General features: G+C 39.5%; 1 protein-coding gene across 8 annotated transcripts in view; it reads left to right on the forward strand.

The window, feature by feature from the left end:
* The first annotated feature begins 8575 nt into the window (after positions 1–8575).
* The window catches only part of synrg (synergin, gamma), a 32589-nt gene continuing 22186 nt past the window's right edge, over positions 8576–18978 (forward strand). For 4 of the 8 annotated variants that reach the window (XM_029445586.1, XM_029445589.1, XM_029445588.1 and 1 more), the window contains exons 1-8: positions 8576–8621; positions 12945–12985; positions 14030–14190; positions 14639–14766; positions 15389–15494; positions 15605–15716; positions 16691–17116; positions 17975–18253. In XM_029445586.1, the coding sequence (XP_029301446.1) occupies positions 8587–8621; positions 12945–12985; positions 14030–14190; positions 14639–14766; positions 15389–15494; positions 15605–15716; positions 16691–17116; positions 17975–18253 (1288 nt within the window). In that variant the 5' untranslated portion in view covers positions 8576–8586. The remainder of the gene's footprint in view (positions 8622–12944; positions 12986–14029; positions 14191–14638; positions 14767–15388; positions 15495–15604; positions 15717–16690; positions 17117–17974; positions 18254–18978) is intronic. The other 4 variants (XM_029445591.1, XM_029445592.1, XM_029445594.1 and 1 more) reach the window with 2 other exon arrangements.

Consider the following 18978-nt stretch of genomic DNA (forward strand, 5'->3'; position numbering starts at 1 on the left):
AAAGATCAGAACTGCACTTTGTCCACGTGCAGGGCAGCTATCATCTTCCAGGAAGTCTTCAAGACACTACTCATTTAGTTTAACAATATAATCGTCACCTCCTCCGTAGCTGGGGGAACACAGGATCATTGACTCTCCCTTCACCTCTTGTGAGAGGCCTGGCATGACTCTCAGGCAGTGGAGCGTAAAACAGAGAAGGTCATGACTGATGCCGCCTCAACTTTGGCAAGAGGAAGTTCATCTGGGCAAACTCTGTCAGTCAAAACATAACATTTTTAATAAAAGTGTTTTTATTCCTTCACCCATGAATCAAACTCACTCACTTTTTATTTAGTTATTAAGTTATTAAACTCTGAACCTGCTCTGAGTCTCAACACATTTGCGCTCAGGCCAAGTTAAAGCCTCTTAATCAGCATTAACACTACGAGACATGTGCTGTAAAATTTAACTCAATAAAACAATAAATACAGCTACTGTTATCACTGATACCTTCAAAAGTTTTCCGATGACTCCTCCATTGTTCGACGCATTAACAAAGACAACAAGAAGTAAAGAGGTTTGATTGAGAGCTTCGTCATACTGTATGGTGCAACAATAATCATCTGAAGCCCTCTTTAGGGAGGGACACAGCAGATGTTTCTCCCTGACACTCTTTCAGTGTGTGCAACATGCCGGGGTGGTCAGCTCTGTGAGAGAGGAGGCTGAAGGACAACATTCAGTACATTGCACCTTATACTATATCTCATACTTGCACTATAATTCCAAAACAAATGCACGTGCTAGGCTACCAGGATCAAGACCTTTACGACAGGAGGCGGTGGTGGTCATGTAAACACTACCGCTTTTGTCCACAGGTGTCCCCAAACTCAACACAAAATTATGCTTTAACTTTTGTTGATACAAGTTATGGTTGCCGAGCATACATTCCCTTTTACAACAACAAACCCTCAATAGTTTGGTAGAAAAATAGCAGCAAAATGATGGGAGTCAATAAATAAAACAACCTCAGTGAAAGCATTCACTAAAAATACAAGAAGAAAAGGACACGACGCACACAAAATGGACATACGATGGAGGTGATGCTCTGTTAGAGAGTGTAACTCTGCTGCAGCAGAGTGGTGATGATGGAGGTGGACCAACAGATTCAGTGTGGTCGAGGACTCGAGAGGTCAACGCGAGGAGCGAGCTGACACCCGGGGAACAGAGGATAGGGGCAAAGAGACAGAAAGTGGAAGCTGTAGGGTGAATGTGGCCGTGTGTTTAGCAGAGCCAGAAGAAAGGCTACTACATCAACTCCAGCTGGGGCCCAAGGGGTTAATGGATAAGACTACCCAGCAGGGGTCAAGGGTCAGGAGGCCACTCTCTGCCAGGGCTAATTGGTCACTGCGACCGGAGTTAACGCCAACCATTTCTATGGAGAAATACATACACATGTATGGAGCTGCTCTGACAGGAGTCTTCCATCAAAAGCCCCCATCAAGGAGGCCTCTGTTGTGCTCCTGCACAGTCATGGAGATCAGTCAGGCCTCCAGAGTAACAATCAGTACCCTTCACCGTACATCGCCACCAGCACCACCTACAGTGACAGTTAGGCTGGACGCGTGAAAAGATTGGTGTCTTTTGATCTCAAGTTTTTTCATTCAGTTCAATTCAGCTCATTAGCATTCACTTTTTCTAAACATTAATATGATATGTGAGAAGTATTTTTAGTTTGACTAAATCTGTAATCTATACTTGAATGATTTGGAGCTTGTTTGTATATTACAGTACCGGTTTATATTTTTATATATATATTATATAATATATTTTATTTTTATTTGTAGTATTAGGCAAATACAAATTTGTTTACAGAATACAGCACAATTCATACAGTTTTCATACATTTTCAAAGTGATTTATAAACATTTAAACATTAAAAGGCATTAAAGTAAGTGTGAACATGCATACAAAGTTGGAGGCAATAGAGATTTTAAAATTGTAATAATATAATGTTTTATAAATCAATTGATGATTAAAAGAAAAGAAAAACTCATGTACTGACAAATCAGAGTAAAAACTTAATAAAATCATCTGTCGTGGCTTCTCTTTAAGGATTTAGAAAACTTAAACAACTTTTTCCAATTTTTGATCACCTGCCCTGAATATTTCAGCGTTTTGTTGAACCATTTCATGAAAAACTGGCACTCCTAAATTTGTTCAGTAAAGTAAAATATGTCTCACTTTCCACTTTAAACATATGTTCTTCATTTTGTCTTAAAGACAAAAAAAATGTGAGTGTATATTCCACATGTTAGTTGATTAAAAGAAATACAAAAGGGTGTCACTAAAGATTAAAAATATATTATTCAATGAAGGCAATTTATAAAAAGGAATTCAATCCCCTCTCATATTTCATCTACAGCTTGAGACAGCTGTCAGGAGCATCCCCTTAGACTGTGATAAATCTTTCACAGGCCTTAACAGTCTGTCATGTGCTTGATGCCAGACGTATTTAAACGTATGAGAAAATTCCCTTTGTTACTATCCAAGACAAATACCAGAGAAATCAGGCTTGTTTATGGCTTCATGGGGGATTTTCCCTGAACTAAATTATACAAAATAAACCAACAATAAATAATAGGGTCATGATGTGTTACAGATCTCTTTGCAGGGGAAAAGTCTGTATTCACCAGAGCATAAATTCACTCTATTTGCATCTGAGGCTGAAAACCTGTTATAGAGGAATCCTGACAGATTGATGTTGTCATGCTGATGCTGTCACAGGCTTGATGCTGGACGGGTTAATGATTTATGGGGAGTAGTGGGATGCCCAGAATGGAACCCGGGTTAATGTTCACCTTTTCCGCCGGACCTCCTCTCTGGGGGGCTGCCCACAGCCAGTCCAGATCCAAGCGTCGAGGGGACGTGACGGACTGACTGAGTCGGCCGGCCTCCAGCTAAACCCGGCGCACACAGCAGGGAGGGAGCCCACGATGAGCTCTCAGGGAAGAGGAGGGGACAGGAGACTGACGAGGCCAAATCGTCTTTTTAATGAGTCTCAATAGAAGCAATAAAGAGCAGCAGTAAATATTCCAAACTGTTGTAATGAGCAAACATAAACAAACCATACAGGTGATAATTAAAGTCCTCCACTCAAAAAGTGGATGTTTGAGTCTCACTGTGCAGAAATGTAGTTTGAATAAAACAAACAATTTCTGAGAACATTCTCAAATATAGCCATATTACTCATGTTGGACTTAAATAAGTGAATAATAAACCCACAAAATTCACAGAAAGTACTACCAAGGACACAACCTTGGTGTCCTGAATGGAAGCTGCAGCTTTGTCCTGTGAGACTGGCTGTGAGGATGTGAAAGTGAAAAATGAAAGAATCACAATAATGGACCGAAAATAAAACCTTAAAAAAAAGAACCTCTTCTCACTGTCTTCATCACTTGAAACACTGTACAAATCAAATGTTGCTCTCCAAGACTTCCATCTGTAAAAGTATGGAGCAGTTGTTCCTTTAGTTGTGAGTCGATCTGAAGCCTACATGGCCGCATTAGTCCCTATGTCATGTATATGGACTCTGAATCATTGCTGTTGAATAGAGCAGAGGTATAGGAAAGGTTGAGGGCAGACCAGGTGATGGATAGCAGCGGGGCTTGTCATCCGCTGCCTTACACTGCTCTCATTAAGCTGTAAATCTTTCACAACAACAGCCGCTGTGAGACAATGCGAGATAGGCTTTTCCTTGTAGCTCCACCTTGTCATTGGTGTAACAATGAAATTGCAAACTGAATCACTTTGTCAGGACGCACAATGGCCTCAATACTTCAAGCAGCCGGTAAAAATGTTGGACAAGACATTAGGGTATAATTACAGGTGGCATGAAATACAGCCAACAATAAAAAATAAAAATGTGCACTTCTGACACATTTCAAATAAATGTACTTATAGAATGAAATAGACACTTGCTGTGCAACAGGTGAAGTGAAAACAGATGTTGGCTACTACATGAATATAATGTTATTAAAATGTACAATGGATGTCTAAGTGCAAGTGCAAATGCCACTGCTGTTGTCTTTGCCATAAATCATTAATATATCATTGTCTTGGCTCACAAACAAACACATTTATAAATACTACATCATGTATATGTAAAATCTAAAGACATGTGCTACGGACATATTCTCTGTTCCCAATAACTGTGTCCTGGGGAAGTCTGCAAACACGCCACACTAAAATTGAAACCCAAAAAATATATAGATATACTAAAATTATTATTTTAGGGGGAAAAATGTGTATGAAACACTATGAAAGAGTATTTGTGTTTAGAAAAATCACGCAGCCATTAAAAAAAAAAGCCATTTTGGGTTTAAAAACTTTACTCAACACAAGCCTTATAATCTGTAATTAGGAGCTAGAACAATAAGAAACAGAATATGTTATGTTATACTTTATACTTTGTGTTATCTACTTTAGGGAGATTCAGTTGGAAATATATGGTTTGAAAGGTCAAGTGTGCTGCAGAAGAGTTGTCGCAGACCCTTTAATATTTTGTTTTCTGACTCCATCTGCTGGGAAATGCAGGACACAGATTTCTATCATTATACTCCAAAATAATAACTGATAAGTCTCTCAAGACATATCTACACAACTGCATGCAGGTTTTGTCATAAAGAGGAGCCGAGATCCTTTGTGTGTATACTGTATGTGTATTACTTTACTGAACAAAGCTCCCAACAAGCTAAACACTGACATCTGCTGGAAGATAACTTTTATTGCAGCACTTTTTTAACTGTATGGGAATCTTGTGCCCTGTGGTCTGCCTCACAGGTAGTCCGGGAGAGTATACATACATATTAATTAGTGTTACTTTAACTCTGTTTTGTGAGTTAAAGGAGGAACTCTGGCACAGTGTTTTAACTATTATGAAAGTGTTCATTTAACTCTGAAAAGTGTGGACCTATATAAACCCTGAAAAAGTGTTGAAATCAACTGGGAGTTAATTCAACACTGGACTTTTTGCAAGGTCCAGGGTGTGGTTTAAACGGTGAGTTGGTTTATGTGCATTCTGACTGAACCCAATTGAATATAATGAGATAAAGCCATTATTACGTGAGTATCACTATCCCAAGAGCATACTCTTCTCTTATAGCTTTAGTGGGGATGTGCCCGAGAGGAGATATTAAATTCCTAATCAAAATTTGCACAATGGGCATGCAGTTATTTGGCACAAATGAAACAATATAAAAAACACACTCGATTTTCAATCTTGCGAGCTACCAGTATGTTAACCATTTGTCTTCTTGTGGCATCTTTTAATGTTTCTATTATTTGGTATTCCTGTAGTACTTCTTCACCACCAGACTTGCCTCAGCACAGCTTCAATCAACTAATAAATAAAACATGATAACGCAAAACATAATGATAAACAGCTTTTCTAGAGAAAGTGTTAAGAGACTACTGAGAAACAAGCTTTGTTATGACCTCAGTGTTTCCCATAGGTTTTCTGCTTTACCGCTCACCGTGCGACGGGGGTTGGTTGATCCTCAATGCCCATCTCTGATGCAGCAAACACCCTGGAAATAAGCTTGAGTTTTGTTCTTTGATGAGGTTCAGATGTGGAAAGTCGAAGCTTTGAAAGTATTTTTCCGCAAGCGGAATTTAAAGGTTTCAGGAACAAAACTCGAGCTTATTGCCAGGGTGTTTGCTGCATCAGAGATGGGCATTGAGGAGCAACCAACAGCTAACGAAAGAATTTCAATCACAGAAAAAGAAAAGACTAAGCTTTTGCCTGATCCCTTGACATTTCAGGATGGCTGGGTCAATGAAAACAACAGCATGACTTCTTGGCCGCCGATATACCTCAGCGATATAACATTATTTTTAATGTCTGACCTCCCAGGGAACCATGTCGAGTTTCATAAACAAACTTTGAACGAATACAAAGAAGGCAAAGCATTTAGACTGTTTGACTCTGGCTGGTTGAAACATATCTTTCAGTCCTCTCACAGATTCTGAGTATTGCTTTTTGAAAGCAAAATGTTCTCATTCAATGAAAGTTTCCCATACGCCACATTCGGCATGGATCTGCGCAGTCAAGAAAACTGGCGATATCATAATCGCTTATTGCAATTGTGTTGCAGGGTAAGCTATTATAAATATATACCTAACTTGTGCTTGTTAATTATTAAAAAACTCAATATATAGAAATCAAGTAGATAGACTACATACCCCAGGTCGGGTTCAGGATCAGGGAATTCATTTGTTGGTTTTCCTTGCATGAAATGCTCACTGCAAATCCACAAAGATTTCTTGGGCTCCCAAGATTTCCCATTGTAATCCTGTTTCTTTACAGCTTTGGTCCATGCTAGCCTTCTGTCTTTGTTCTTTAGTGCTGTTGGAAATGGTAATAGTTCGAATGGGGGCTTGCAGTCGCAATTTTTGCAATCGTGAAGCTCACAATGAGATTCTGCCCATTTATTTAGCTTTTTCCCACTGTTTGAACATCCTTTCACCACACAATGTCGGTGTCCAAATCCCATAACTAGAAGAGCGATGACACTAAAAACTAGTCAAATACAAAGTAAACACGCTTGAAGAATAACCTAAATACAATGTAAACACGTAGAGAAAAAATCCAATATGGCGGCCCTTGTGGAGTTGGTGCTCACTTTTCTAGGCTTGCCACCCCAGCATGCATTGCGATTCCACCGGAAGCCCTATTAAAACTCCACTATGGCTCTACATTGCGTTCAATTTGCCATGTTTTCTACTTGTTTCCTCTTTCGCTCATTGCCCCTTTTCTCCTAGAAGTAAATAACTTGGTGGTAGCAAGGAAAGGAAGAACATTTTAACGGGAGTTCAAGAAGTTCAATGATCAGTTACTTATAATAAAACTAAGTGACTAAATGATCTCATGTCTTTATTGTAGCCTATGCCTTTTTATTTATTTAATTGACGAACACATCAACTAAAGGGACTAGTTATTGTGGGAAATGAAAGGCAAAGGCAAAGGCAAGGCATATGTACAGCACATTTCAAATACAAAGGCTTTACATCAGTAATAAACTATATTAAAACATTTAAACAGAGACGATGAGAAGGAAAACAAAACAGAGTCAAATGCCAACAAAAGACAAACAAATAGAAGAAGAACAGACAAATAAATAAAGGTTATGCTGCAGATCTTGGCAGAATGGGCAGGAATGGCTATATTTACAAATACAAATAATGCAAAGCAATAATTATTGAATTGGTAAAGTAGCGTACTAGATTACTTCCTTTACATGAAGTAGTTATGGCGTATATGCTATAAGGTCACCAACCTTTTTGAAACTGAGAGTGGTACTTCAAGGGTACTGAATAATACGAAGGGCTACTTGTTTGATACAAACTTCCTGAATAACATAGTTGCACGTTTCACCTTTAATGATAATATTATCATTAATAATAATAATCATAATAAATAGGCTTTCTTGTTCTTTATTACACATGTGCAGCTCTAAATGAAGCTTTTTGTGACTTATTCACCGGCCTGGTGAAAATAGATGCTGCTGCTCAAAGCTGCTTTAACTCTCGGCTTGTTCTGTCCGCAGTGCTGCAGCTGGGGAGTTAGTTAGTTAGCATGGGAGCCTCTGTGACACGTAGGCCTACTGAAGTCTCTCCACAATGTGCCGCTTTGCCGTTGCCCCGCAAATGAGACACACACTTTCTTTTTTTTAATGTTAAAAATGATTCTTCCTCCCAATCATTGTGAAAATAGTTAGCATACAAAACGCCCCATCGTAGCTGCTCCCGCTAGCTTGTCTCAGCGAAAAGGGGTCAGAGTTCATATATACATAAAACATTTTTGTTTTTTAAATTCTATATTCAATATTGTAATTTTATAATAAAGAATAATTCAAGTATTATTGATTAAATGAAATGAATGAAATTTATGGTCACATGACCACAAATGTGTACAGTTGCCTAGAAACTGAGGGTGGGTCAATTTACCCACTAGCTCATTTTACCCCATTCTCCCCTATATATGGATGTTACATACATGTTATTAAAGCAGAGTGTGTATTTAAAACTAGAAATATATCATTCATCATTTGTAGGCTAGGTTTTGAGGGAGGGGGGGCGCAGCAGATGCATCCTCCTCAGTATTAAGAACACATGCATTTGCCCCCCCCCCCCCCCCCCCCAAATAAAAACATTTTAATTTGACAAACTTCTATAACATGACTCATAGATGCAACAATGTGAAGGGTAAATCGCGCCTGTGTGACTCAGCTACGATTACATTAATTGAGAAAAGTTGATCCACAAAAATTATTACTGGCGCCTACATACAAGACATTTTTATCATATATACTGATACAGAGAAGGCACGCATTTTTTTCCAGAATGCAGGAAATTAAGTGTTTGACCCCCGATTAATATGTGTCCCCCCAATAATTGAAATGATCCTACGCCTATGGTGGAGTTTGAGAATCAGCCTGTGAGCAGGAGCAGGAGCTGAGCCTGAGAGGCTTCGTTCAGGGCCGGTTAAACTCTATATCTCCGTCACTGCTGACGTCATCTTCCTACTAGTGACTGACTGCTGTTATCAAGATGGCGCTGCGGCCAGGATCTGGGGGAGGCGGCAGGTATTTTAGCCTTTAAAAATAAACTCTGTCGCTAAAATGTAAACAATTTATGAAATATCCGCCTCTGAGTGCCGCTTAGCAACACATTAATCACAAAGAAGGGTCTCAAAAACAGCGATTAAAGGCTGTTTTTGTTGTCGGGGGCAGGGTGAGGAGATGAGATGGTTGTCAGGTGTCACAGCTAACGTTTGGTTACTGGGGGAAGCTAACGTTAGCTAGCTGGTTCTGCTGCCTGTCAATGCCTGACCAAAAGTAATGCTACAGTGTTCGTATATTAACAAATTACACGTGTCATGTCTTGTGTACTCATTATTGTGCTTGCAGCTCACGGTACCCGGTGGTATAACATGATATTTATCGAAAATAAATAGATATTACTCTCTTATAGCATTGTCAGAAAACTAGCTAGCACCTGTGCAAACAGGCCCCTGGACGGCTGACAGTGTTAATATCTGGCCATATCAACTTTATTACTATTACATGATTTAACCTACCACGAGGGTGTTTAGTATCATGTAGGTACACTGTTGAGTATTTTAGAAAATGAAGCAGATGGGAAGATCTTGCAAAAAGCTGCTAAATGAGTTAGGAATTTCTCTTCTAACATTAGCTACAACTGCTCTTCAGCAGCTATAATGCTTTACTTTAAGTTCCATGAATACATATTTACTGTATCACACAGTAGCACATGCATACTCCTAATCTCTAACCTAAAAATAGTTGTAAATGTTGAAGGAATGTGCAGGTGTCTTGTTTGATCAGTATGATGATGGCATGCAGCTTCATGATTCTTTCATAAGCTGAACTCGAGCAGCTTGAATAATAAATGTGCTCTGGCTACAAGCATCTCGACTAGCCAGGTGATACTGATCTGACCGGTGAAACCAAAGCCCTCGAGGCTGTAGATGAGTTTGTGCTTTTGGAAAAAGCAGGTGTAATGTGAAGACCTCGAAGTAATAATAGTATGTTGATGTATGGTAGACAGTTTTTGACTTTTACTGAATGTTTTGTGGTAGATCAGTTTTGTTTGCTTTTTTAATGTGCACTTGTTGGCAACTTTTGACAAAAAAATCACTTGATTATTCAGTCAGACAGGAATGTGGCACTACTTCTTTGTCACTACTGTTGATCAGGTCTCACCTTTTTAGGCACAGTGGATGACAATGTAGTGTAAGAAAATATATAAATGTGTCATCTGTTAGACATGTCATGTTAAAAGTTAGCATGTTTGGGTACACTATTGTATATAAGGCCATTGTGGGCAATGTTTCAAATCAATGAGCAGGACTGTTTTATAGCAATATTGGATTTTTACAAGATTTTTGCATTATTCAATGAAGTACCTTGGCCTGTATAATATTAGATTTGCTGGATTAGTAAAAAAACAGACCGTCCTTTCTTTATCCATAAAAGGTTTGTCAACTGATTTTTTTCTCAGAACATTCATACACATTCATGTACACACTTAGGATTTTTTCCATATTGGTCACTCTTAACTAGTACCACTTTTTCACTGATGCTAATAGGGTCTCAACTTTATTTGGGAGATGACTGTCTGTCACATAAAGTCATACTTTTAGCCTGGTGCATCTGTTATCTGTAGCATGATCAAATTTGTTTCCATTTTAAATATAATATGTGCAGTGCTTTTGGCTGCCACACATGATAATACAGCAACAGTAAATAAAAAGGTGTCAGCAGTGCCAGAGTGGAAAGCCAGGAGGTGGAGCAATAGTGCAGTTTACAAACCCTGTTTGACAGCTGAAGCTACCTTTTGTAGGTGTTTGGAGTACATTTTTATTCAATGAATAATCATGCAGTGGCTGTATTTCTCCTGTGGACACAGTGACACAAATGCATGATTAACATTAAATTGTGTCATGTGATGATGACTCCGTGCATGCAGATTTGTCATGTCTTCAACAAGCCATGTGATCGTCAGACCTCATGAATAACTGGGTAAATGACAAAACATATATAATTTATCGCAGCCTGCGTTGTAATTTTAATGAATTTGAATTATAAAACCAGATATTATAAAACCAAAAACTATTCAGTTTTCAAGATATATATAAAACGGACAAAAGAAGCAAAATCTTACATTTGAATAGCTGGAACTGGAGAACATTTCCTATTTTTAACTTGATTATTAATCAATTATCTAAATTGTTGCAGATTAACTTCCTGTAAAATAATCTTATTGATAAAATTCAACTAAGTGATTGAGCTCTAATAATGGGTTCAGTGAATGTCATTCAGTTTTCCATCTCACATCTCAGTCTGTATTTCCCTTTTGAAGGAGTGCTCATCATTATTATTATATTATTACTGTATATTCCACTATAAGAGCAGCTTCAGAATAAGATGAAATAATTCCTGTTTTAGCTTCCTCAGTGATGATGACTTTGAACCTTGACCTTGCAGTCTGTCTGTCGGCTTTCAAAACAACTGATAATAGCTGTCGGATGATTACAGGCCTTTTACAAGCCACAGCTGCGATCACTGCTTATCTCCTATGTTAATCTGCCCAGCCATGACCTGTTATTTGCTGCCGGATGGCGGGCAGCAGTGCTGTAGTGCTCCTATAAAAGCTTTTTAAGCTGCAAGTCTTACAGGGAGCCGATGTGAGTGTGAAACCCTCCAAGTCGAGCATCATCACTGACTGAAGCTAAGGCCATTTTACATCAATACTCTTCTCTTTGCTCATAGGTTAAATGTTTTTAAATAATGGCTTAGAAACAAAATCAATATTTCCTTTTTATACCCATACTGTCATTTAAATCACTGAATCTAAACATTAGTGATGTTACTATAGAGCTTTTCAGAGCATCTCATTCAATATAGCGGTATGAAGCTCCGTTTAGAATAGAGCTGAACTGATTAGTTTTTGATTAATTCTGTGTAAGTCAATTATCAGCAAAAATTAAAAATAAGTACAAGCTTTCTCAAATAAATAGATCTATGTGTATTTGCTGCTTTTCTCTGTTCAATATCACTGTACATGTAATATCTCTGGTTTGTTGGTCAGACAAAACAAGTAATGAGAAGATGTCACATGGTTAATTGATACTGAATACCACCATTAGTTGCATCCCTAGTGTACAGTTTTCCATACGTGCACTGTACATAAATACACATTTCCTTTGTAATGATGAATTGACAAAGCCTCCAAAAGTACATTTTTCATGTCGAAGTCAAACTAGGGCCTAAATTATTCATTATTTGCCACAGGGAGTTGGTAATTGCTTTGGCAAATGCCTGAACTGTCTGATGATGAATTCCCTGCCTCCCTTTTGTGAGCACAGTTGTGTTGGTAAAGTTATCAATATGATAATGTTGCTCACCCATTGGATTAGTGATGCTCAAATTCAGCTTTGAGTCATTCGTGAGGACGCAGAGGAGCCGTCTTAATTCTGCTTGTCTCCGCTTTATCAGCTCCAGCCTGAAGAACTGGGTTGTAATAAGTTATTTGACAAATAGCTGAAGGCCTGTGTGGGTTGGCTCTGGTTAGGAGAGACTTGGCCGTCATGTAGAGACTTCCTCTGATTATTTCCTAAAGGCTTGTTTCTCAGTACAGCGTCCAAGTCGTTTGTGGAAACTAAACTGCACCGTTTCTGCTGCCTTTTGGGCAATAATGTTACATTTTTAAAGGTTCCCTGTCTGAAAATTCACCTCCAATCTGGTCTTACTGAACAAACTGAAACTAATTTACAGAAAAAAAGTCTCAATGCTAATGAATACCAGCATCAAAAGTATATAGGACAAATGTATTCCTTTTACCAATCAGGTTTAGTGCTTTTATTTATTGTTTAGCTGTGTCATTTCAAATTCATACATGTCCTCTTATGTTTTTACAGCATTTACAGTACAGGTCGGGAATTACACTTAAATACACAATGGAACCAAATAAATAATTTAAAGAGATAACTGTTTTTGACCCGAAGAAATCACCATACTTAGTCAAATACAGTTTCAAATTTCATTTACTTCGGCCAAGTGCTTTACCTCTTACATTTATGTTATATAATATTACAGTATAATATAATATACTGTATATTGATTGCGGTTACCAGCTTGTTATAGCAGTCAAGAGCAGTCATGGTTTTCACTTTACAAAGGTTTCTTATACTGATCGCATGCCACTTATTGTTGTTATGGGTGTGGAACGCAAAGTTAATGAAGTACTGATGACTTTATACTTTGCATTGTTAATGGCTGCAGGGGGACATAATGCTGTTTCTAACCTAAAAATATTATATTGGTGTTTCTTTACTTTCACTTTAATTCTCATTACCTGAATTTCTGTTTATTCCCTTCCTTTAGTTTTATGTATCCTGTTGGAGGCGGCCTGGGACCGCCACAAGGTGAGTCATTGTGCTGCAGATATTATTACCTCTATTTCTCCAAACGGTCGATTTCTTTTCTCAGAATTTGAATTTGATCAGTGACGTAGGATGTTGCATTTTAAAGGTGACTCATTGATCATCCCGCACAATATCAGAATATTTGGATAAAAACTGTGAAAAACAGATTTTGAAACTCCTTTCTTTTCAGTTTAGATGAAACAAGATACTTACAATTAGATCATTTATATTTTATTTTGATTCAGATCTCAACTCGCACTTTCACGGATCACACACAAATGCAGAACATGTTCAGTTGTCGGGTGTTACCAATGACACAGTACTGGGTTCACTCATTAAAGATTAAGCATAGATGTTTAATTTTCCTGTTATCACTTAATCTTATTTCTTAATATCACCGTAAGTCACAAAGCAGAAGTAAGTAGCAGCAAGGATTTGGCACATTGGAGTGCATACCCTAGTCACTCCATCATTCAGCTGTGCATGCTCGTCATATTTAGTTTTCGTTGCAGTAACACTCGCGATAAACTTTCCACACACCATTGCGGGACAATCGCCTCTAAGGGGTCATTACATGCTCACATTAGCAATGTCATTCTAGACTAAGTAGATTGTGTGCAGCCACCTAAACAAGCCACTCATTCAGCCCGGTTGAGCCGTAACATGGTGACTCATCTGGAGGCTCCAGTAGGAGCTGGCTGCTCAGCTCCGGTTGTCAGCTCACACAGCATCTGTGAAAACAAACAGACACTTTTCTATTTTTTCCCCCCCTCGATCCTCTTGTTTTGCTCCAAGCTGTCACAGTTGCCACCAGAAAAACAGATTTGGTTGTTGCTGAGCCTGTGTATTTTTCGAGCTGTCCAGGAAATTGATTTGCAATACTGAATCATGTCCAGACTTTGGAGTTATTTTTTTTTTCTTCTCCAAACTCCAGACTTTTCTCCAAACTCCAGGCTTACTGTCATGTTTCAAATATTAATTAAATACTTTAATCTTTGTCATGTCTACAGTGTATCTGAACAGTGTCTGTGTGTGTTTCTGCAGGCATGGTACCCATGCAGCAGCAGCTGCAGCAGCAGCAGCAACAGCAGCAACAGCAGCAACAGCAGGGCTTCCCTATGGTTCCGGTCATGCAGCCGAACATGCAGGGCATGATGGGAATGAACTTTGTGGGACAGATGCCCCCAGGAGCCATCCCTATGCAGGTGAGCTTGTTTATCTGTATTGGAGTACATTTTATTTATATTCTTGATGCATTCTCTATTTGTTTTCTAAGGTGAAATTGTCCTTCTAATAGTTCTCTTAGGGATTTGGCATATGCATTTAGCGTGTTTCTTACAAACCTAATATGGGCTTCCTTTTATGAATACATCGTACTGAAACACTGCTGTGTTGATTTAATTTCTTGTGGAGGCCTGGATTTAAAGCTCTTCTTGACCCTAACTGCTTGTTTTAAACAGCAGCACATTAAGAGGACTTTATTGCAGCTTGCTGATTTCTAACACGATTAAAGTCCAATAATGTCATTCGGCATTGCATCGCTTTCCCTCGGTGTGAGCATTTAATATCAAGTGAAAGGAGTGTTACAGTAGGAATGCTAATGAGATTTCTCAGCTGCTGTCTGTATGTTTTTGTTGTTGTCGTGTCTAACAGGGAGGGATGGCTATTGGGATGCAGACCCCTGGGATGCAGTTCATGGGTCAGCCACAGTTTATGGGCATGAGACCTGCTGGACCCCAGTACACTGCGGACATGCAGAAGCAAATGGCAGAGGAGCACCAGTAAGACATCTTAACACTAATATCATGGTTCCTGTTTGTTTTGATTTGTGTGTAAGAATAAATGCTCTCACCTGCATGTGTGCAATATATTCAGCTGAGTACCTCCGCACTTAATAGATGGAGTATGATAGGCTGGATTTTGTTCTTCCTCCCCAAGGCCTAACCAGCATCTTATAAATATTTAGACATGGGGTATTTATTGACTTTATGTTCTATTTATTTATTGAATTACCCGATATATGAAATGACCTATATTGGGATTGAAGATGTTGACCATATCGCCCATATTTTCCACAAATGTATGTATCCAGCATTTCATTTATAAGGGAAAACAATTACCAACAAACCTATACCCAAAAATGTTATTTAAGTTATTAAACAATAAACAATAGTAATTATTTGATTGATGAGCTCCATTAATGCGAGCAGACAGGACCTACTGTTTTAAGGACATTCTACTGTCTTCCTCTCCTTTTATGTACAGTATGTAATGATGAAGTGCCCTGTATTTTACACAGTCAAAACCCCTTCCTCTCCAAATATTTTGCCCTTTTCCCCAACCTATTTATGGTTATTATTTACTCTGCTCTCCATATAACGTTGGTCCCCTGTTGCCCTTTAGAAAACGTCTGGAGCAGCAGCAGAAGATGCTGGAGGAGGACAGGAAAAGAAGACAATTTGAGGAGCAGAAACAGAAGCTAAGGCTGCTCAGCAGTGTCAAACCCAAGGTGAGTGTCTCTCCACATCGTGTTTACTCTTGCTTTTTTATTTTACGGCATGTCCACTGCTCATCTTTTTACCCTTATGGGCTCTTGATCCTCTATCGTTGTTTACTCAGACAGGAGAGAAGAGCCGCGATGATGCCTTGGAGGCAATCAAAGGAAACCTTGATGGCTTCAGCAGAGACGCGAAGATGCACCCCACTCCATCATCACAGACCAAGAAGACAGGTACCTTTACCTCAACGCTTTTACTTCTGATCCCTGAGATGTTCTTCCTGTTGTTCCTCTCCATCAGCTGAAGTGCTCTCTGTTGAAATGCGTCCGTCTGACAATATTACCTGGATTAGAGTCATGTCAGCATCATGACTGCCCAGCTGACGACCAGACGAGCCAAACTAAGGATTTTCTGTTTGAGTATTATACACAGATTCTTAATCACATTTCTTTTATCACATAATTGTCTCTCACTTCATTTGTACACCTGTCAGTATTGTCATTTCTACCTTTCAGTATTAACAAGTTTTAGTAGTGTCTTTATTTTTATGTGATCAATACATCTATTTATGAAACCCAGTGTTCTGAACAGTGTTTTACCCCTATAGATTTCCCTCACCTAACATATTCCTGTGCATTTCAGAAAATTGTAGTTTTGCATTTATCAAACGTAGCCTGAAGCAATGTAAACCTTTTTGGTGTCTAGTAGTGACTCCTCATCACAGGTTTCATATGTCTTTGAGTTGTGAATTATTATTGTGAATTATTATATTTAATTATCGCAACTCGACGAGCTGAAACTGTCCAGTATCTCATAAGAAAAAGCAGAAATGAGAGAAAAGTCAGAAAAAAAAGAACATACATTTATGTCGTTGAGCAATTTTCTTCTTCTTCTTTCCTATCCCATTAATAATCTCAAGACCCCTCAGATTTATCTTGTGATCCAGTGGAGAGGTCCCAACCCACAGGTTGGGTCTGTTTTGAGTCATTATTCTGGCAGTTTTAATAATCAGTACCGGTAGTTTCATTAAATAGCTTGTTGTTGAATCTAATTATTATTCGATGCTGCATTGAATTTGCAGTTCTACAATTTCTGATCTTGCACAAAATAGTCTTTATCTCACTCTTGCAATGTGCAGGCCATAATTCATTCTCCATTGTAGTGTGTCATGTGTTGTGCCATCATCATTATTTCTTCATTTTTGCAGACTCATCGCCACCACACGCGCCTGTCACCACTCACTCCCTCCCCCCAGCTTTGTCCGAGGATAATGATGAGTTTAGTGACTTTCAGGGGCCTGTAGATGCCCCCGCCTCCTTCCCTCCGTCCTCCTCCACCTTCGGCCTCTCTTCTCAGGCCCTCGTCCAGCCTTCATCCTCTGCCCCCACAACAGGTTTCTGTCAGGACGATGACGATTTTAGTGACTTTGTTCAGGGTCCTCTAAATGCTTTCCCTCTCTCCAACTTGCAAATGTCCTCTGAGGCCCAAGTCCAACCTTCATCTCCTTCCCTGAAGGCAGGTCTGTCCTCCTCCTCTCCCTCTTCCCTCCCTAAGTCCCTCCCTGCCTCTGTGTCCATTCCCTCTGACACCCAACACTCTGCTGTCAACACGAGCTCCCAATCTACATTTCAAGGTAACTCCTTTTTCTTTGTTGACACCTCCCCTCCCATCGTCATAGTTTATACTCAACCATTTACACGTCACTGAATGAATCCGAAGGATTTTTATTCATTTTGAACTAACTTTTGTTGTTGATGCTGAATATTGTCAATGGCACGTCTGGATTTTGGGTTGGTTTTGGCCTGCGTTGCAGTGTGAGAGCATGCAGCCAGCACAGGAGATGGCCTGGCCTCATTACCTAAACCTTTTAAAGCCACCAGACATTACAAACTATGCAAACAAGGATGCAGAATCAATAAGAAACTCACCTTGCTTCCTCATTAGAAAGTGAGAATGTGTCTCAGTAGGTTTTAACCATGAAGTAGCTGAATCCATCATTGAAACTGAATGTGTTTGTGGTTTGATAGAAGACTGTCATGTGTCATCTGATATCTAATCTCGCTCAACATTCGGCCTCTAAACTATGAATGACAGAAAGATCACCTTCTGTCCAGAGAAATAGCTAGCCATCCATCGAGTGTCATCCCCCAAGCCTCTGAGACATTTCTGACCTAGTTGTTTAGCATCTTGAATAAGCAGATTATATAGCCTCAGGATCGCTTGCCTCTGACAAGGAGGAGTGAGACTTAAAGAATATGTTTTGCAGCTTGAAGACACCATTTTTATTGTTGTAGTGGTTCTTTAGTAAAGAAACTGAAATTGCATATAAAGCACAAAAGGGCCACACATGTTTAGTAAATATCTGCCTAATCCCCCTATAGCAACAAGTGTTACTGTCAAGCTATGTTCAGAGAAATAGGAAACTTAAACTGCTGTGTATAACCAGTATGTGTGTGTTATCAAGAAAACTGTTCCTCATTCACCCCTCTAGGCCCGTCCCTGGAAGAGAAGTTATTCTCCTCATACGATCTTACTGCTGATAAGACGGCACAGGTTAGCTTTAAATCCAAGCAGAGTTTGGCTGAAATGGGTCCTAGAACTAAAGTTTCAACCCAGTTTCACACCAGCACTAAAGCGAGGAACTGGGCTGCGGCCCCTGAGGACTTGAGTTGTGTCTTCATCGCAGAAAAGCTCCCTGAGGTCCCGGTGTCAGCACCCAGCGCCCCCCCATCAGCTGCTGACTCGTCTCCTCAAACCAGTAGTGACAGTGGTGAGAGAAGTGCCTGTTTATTAGACTTCATAGCTCTTCTTCTTCTTCTTCTCTCCATTGCTTTGCTGCACACAATCAAGGCAGTCGTTTTCTTTCCGTCCTTGGGGAAATATTTTCACTCTTTCTATCCCTGACAAAATAATTGTGTACCTTTTTTTTTTTTTTAGCAACAGCTTAATCTATTCTATCTCTTTGAGTCATAATTGGTTACCATATTCTGGACTGATCATCACACTGCTGTAGCCTACGTGCTCTGAAATGAAATCCTCTTCACCTCTGAGACTATTATGGAATGGCAGTGTCTTTGAGGTATGCCCCCGGTGTCTTTACATCTTCAACCTTCAAGTCTCTGCTCCTATTTCTGCCCGCTTTAAACCTCTGTCACAAATCTTGGGAGAGGGGCCTTCTCATGTTGCCGCTTTTTGCACACATTTTGGAAATGGACTTTGTCTTTTGAGGTCCTGAAGTAATAACCTGTGATTCAATAAGCTGCTCTGTGTTCCCCCGCTGCGTAACACCCTCTGGCGCATGCTGACTGCTTTGGTTTAACAGGGATGCGCATGGATTGGCAGATGCCACTGGAGCCCAAACCTAATCCAAGGCTGATTGTGCATGCCACTTAGCTACTCCTTTGTGCTATTATTTGTTTGTCTGTGTCCGTGCCCCTCCGTGTCATCGAGGGAAATATAGAGACGCATCATGGAGACCTGGGAGATTTGTAATAA

This window comes from Cottoperca gobio, chromosome 13, assembly GCF_900634415.1.
Source record: "Cottoperca gobio chromosome 13, fCotGob3.1, whole genome shotgun sequence".
Classification (NCBI taxonomy): Eukaryota; Metazoa; Chordata; class Actinopteri; order Perciformes; family Bovichtidae; genus Cottoperca; species Cottoperca gobio.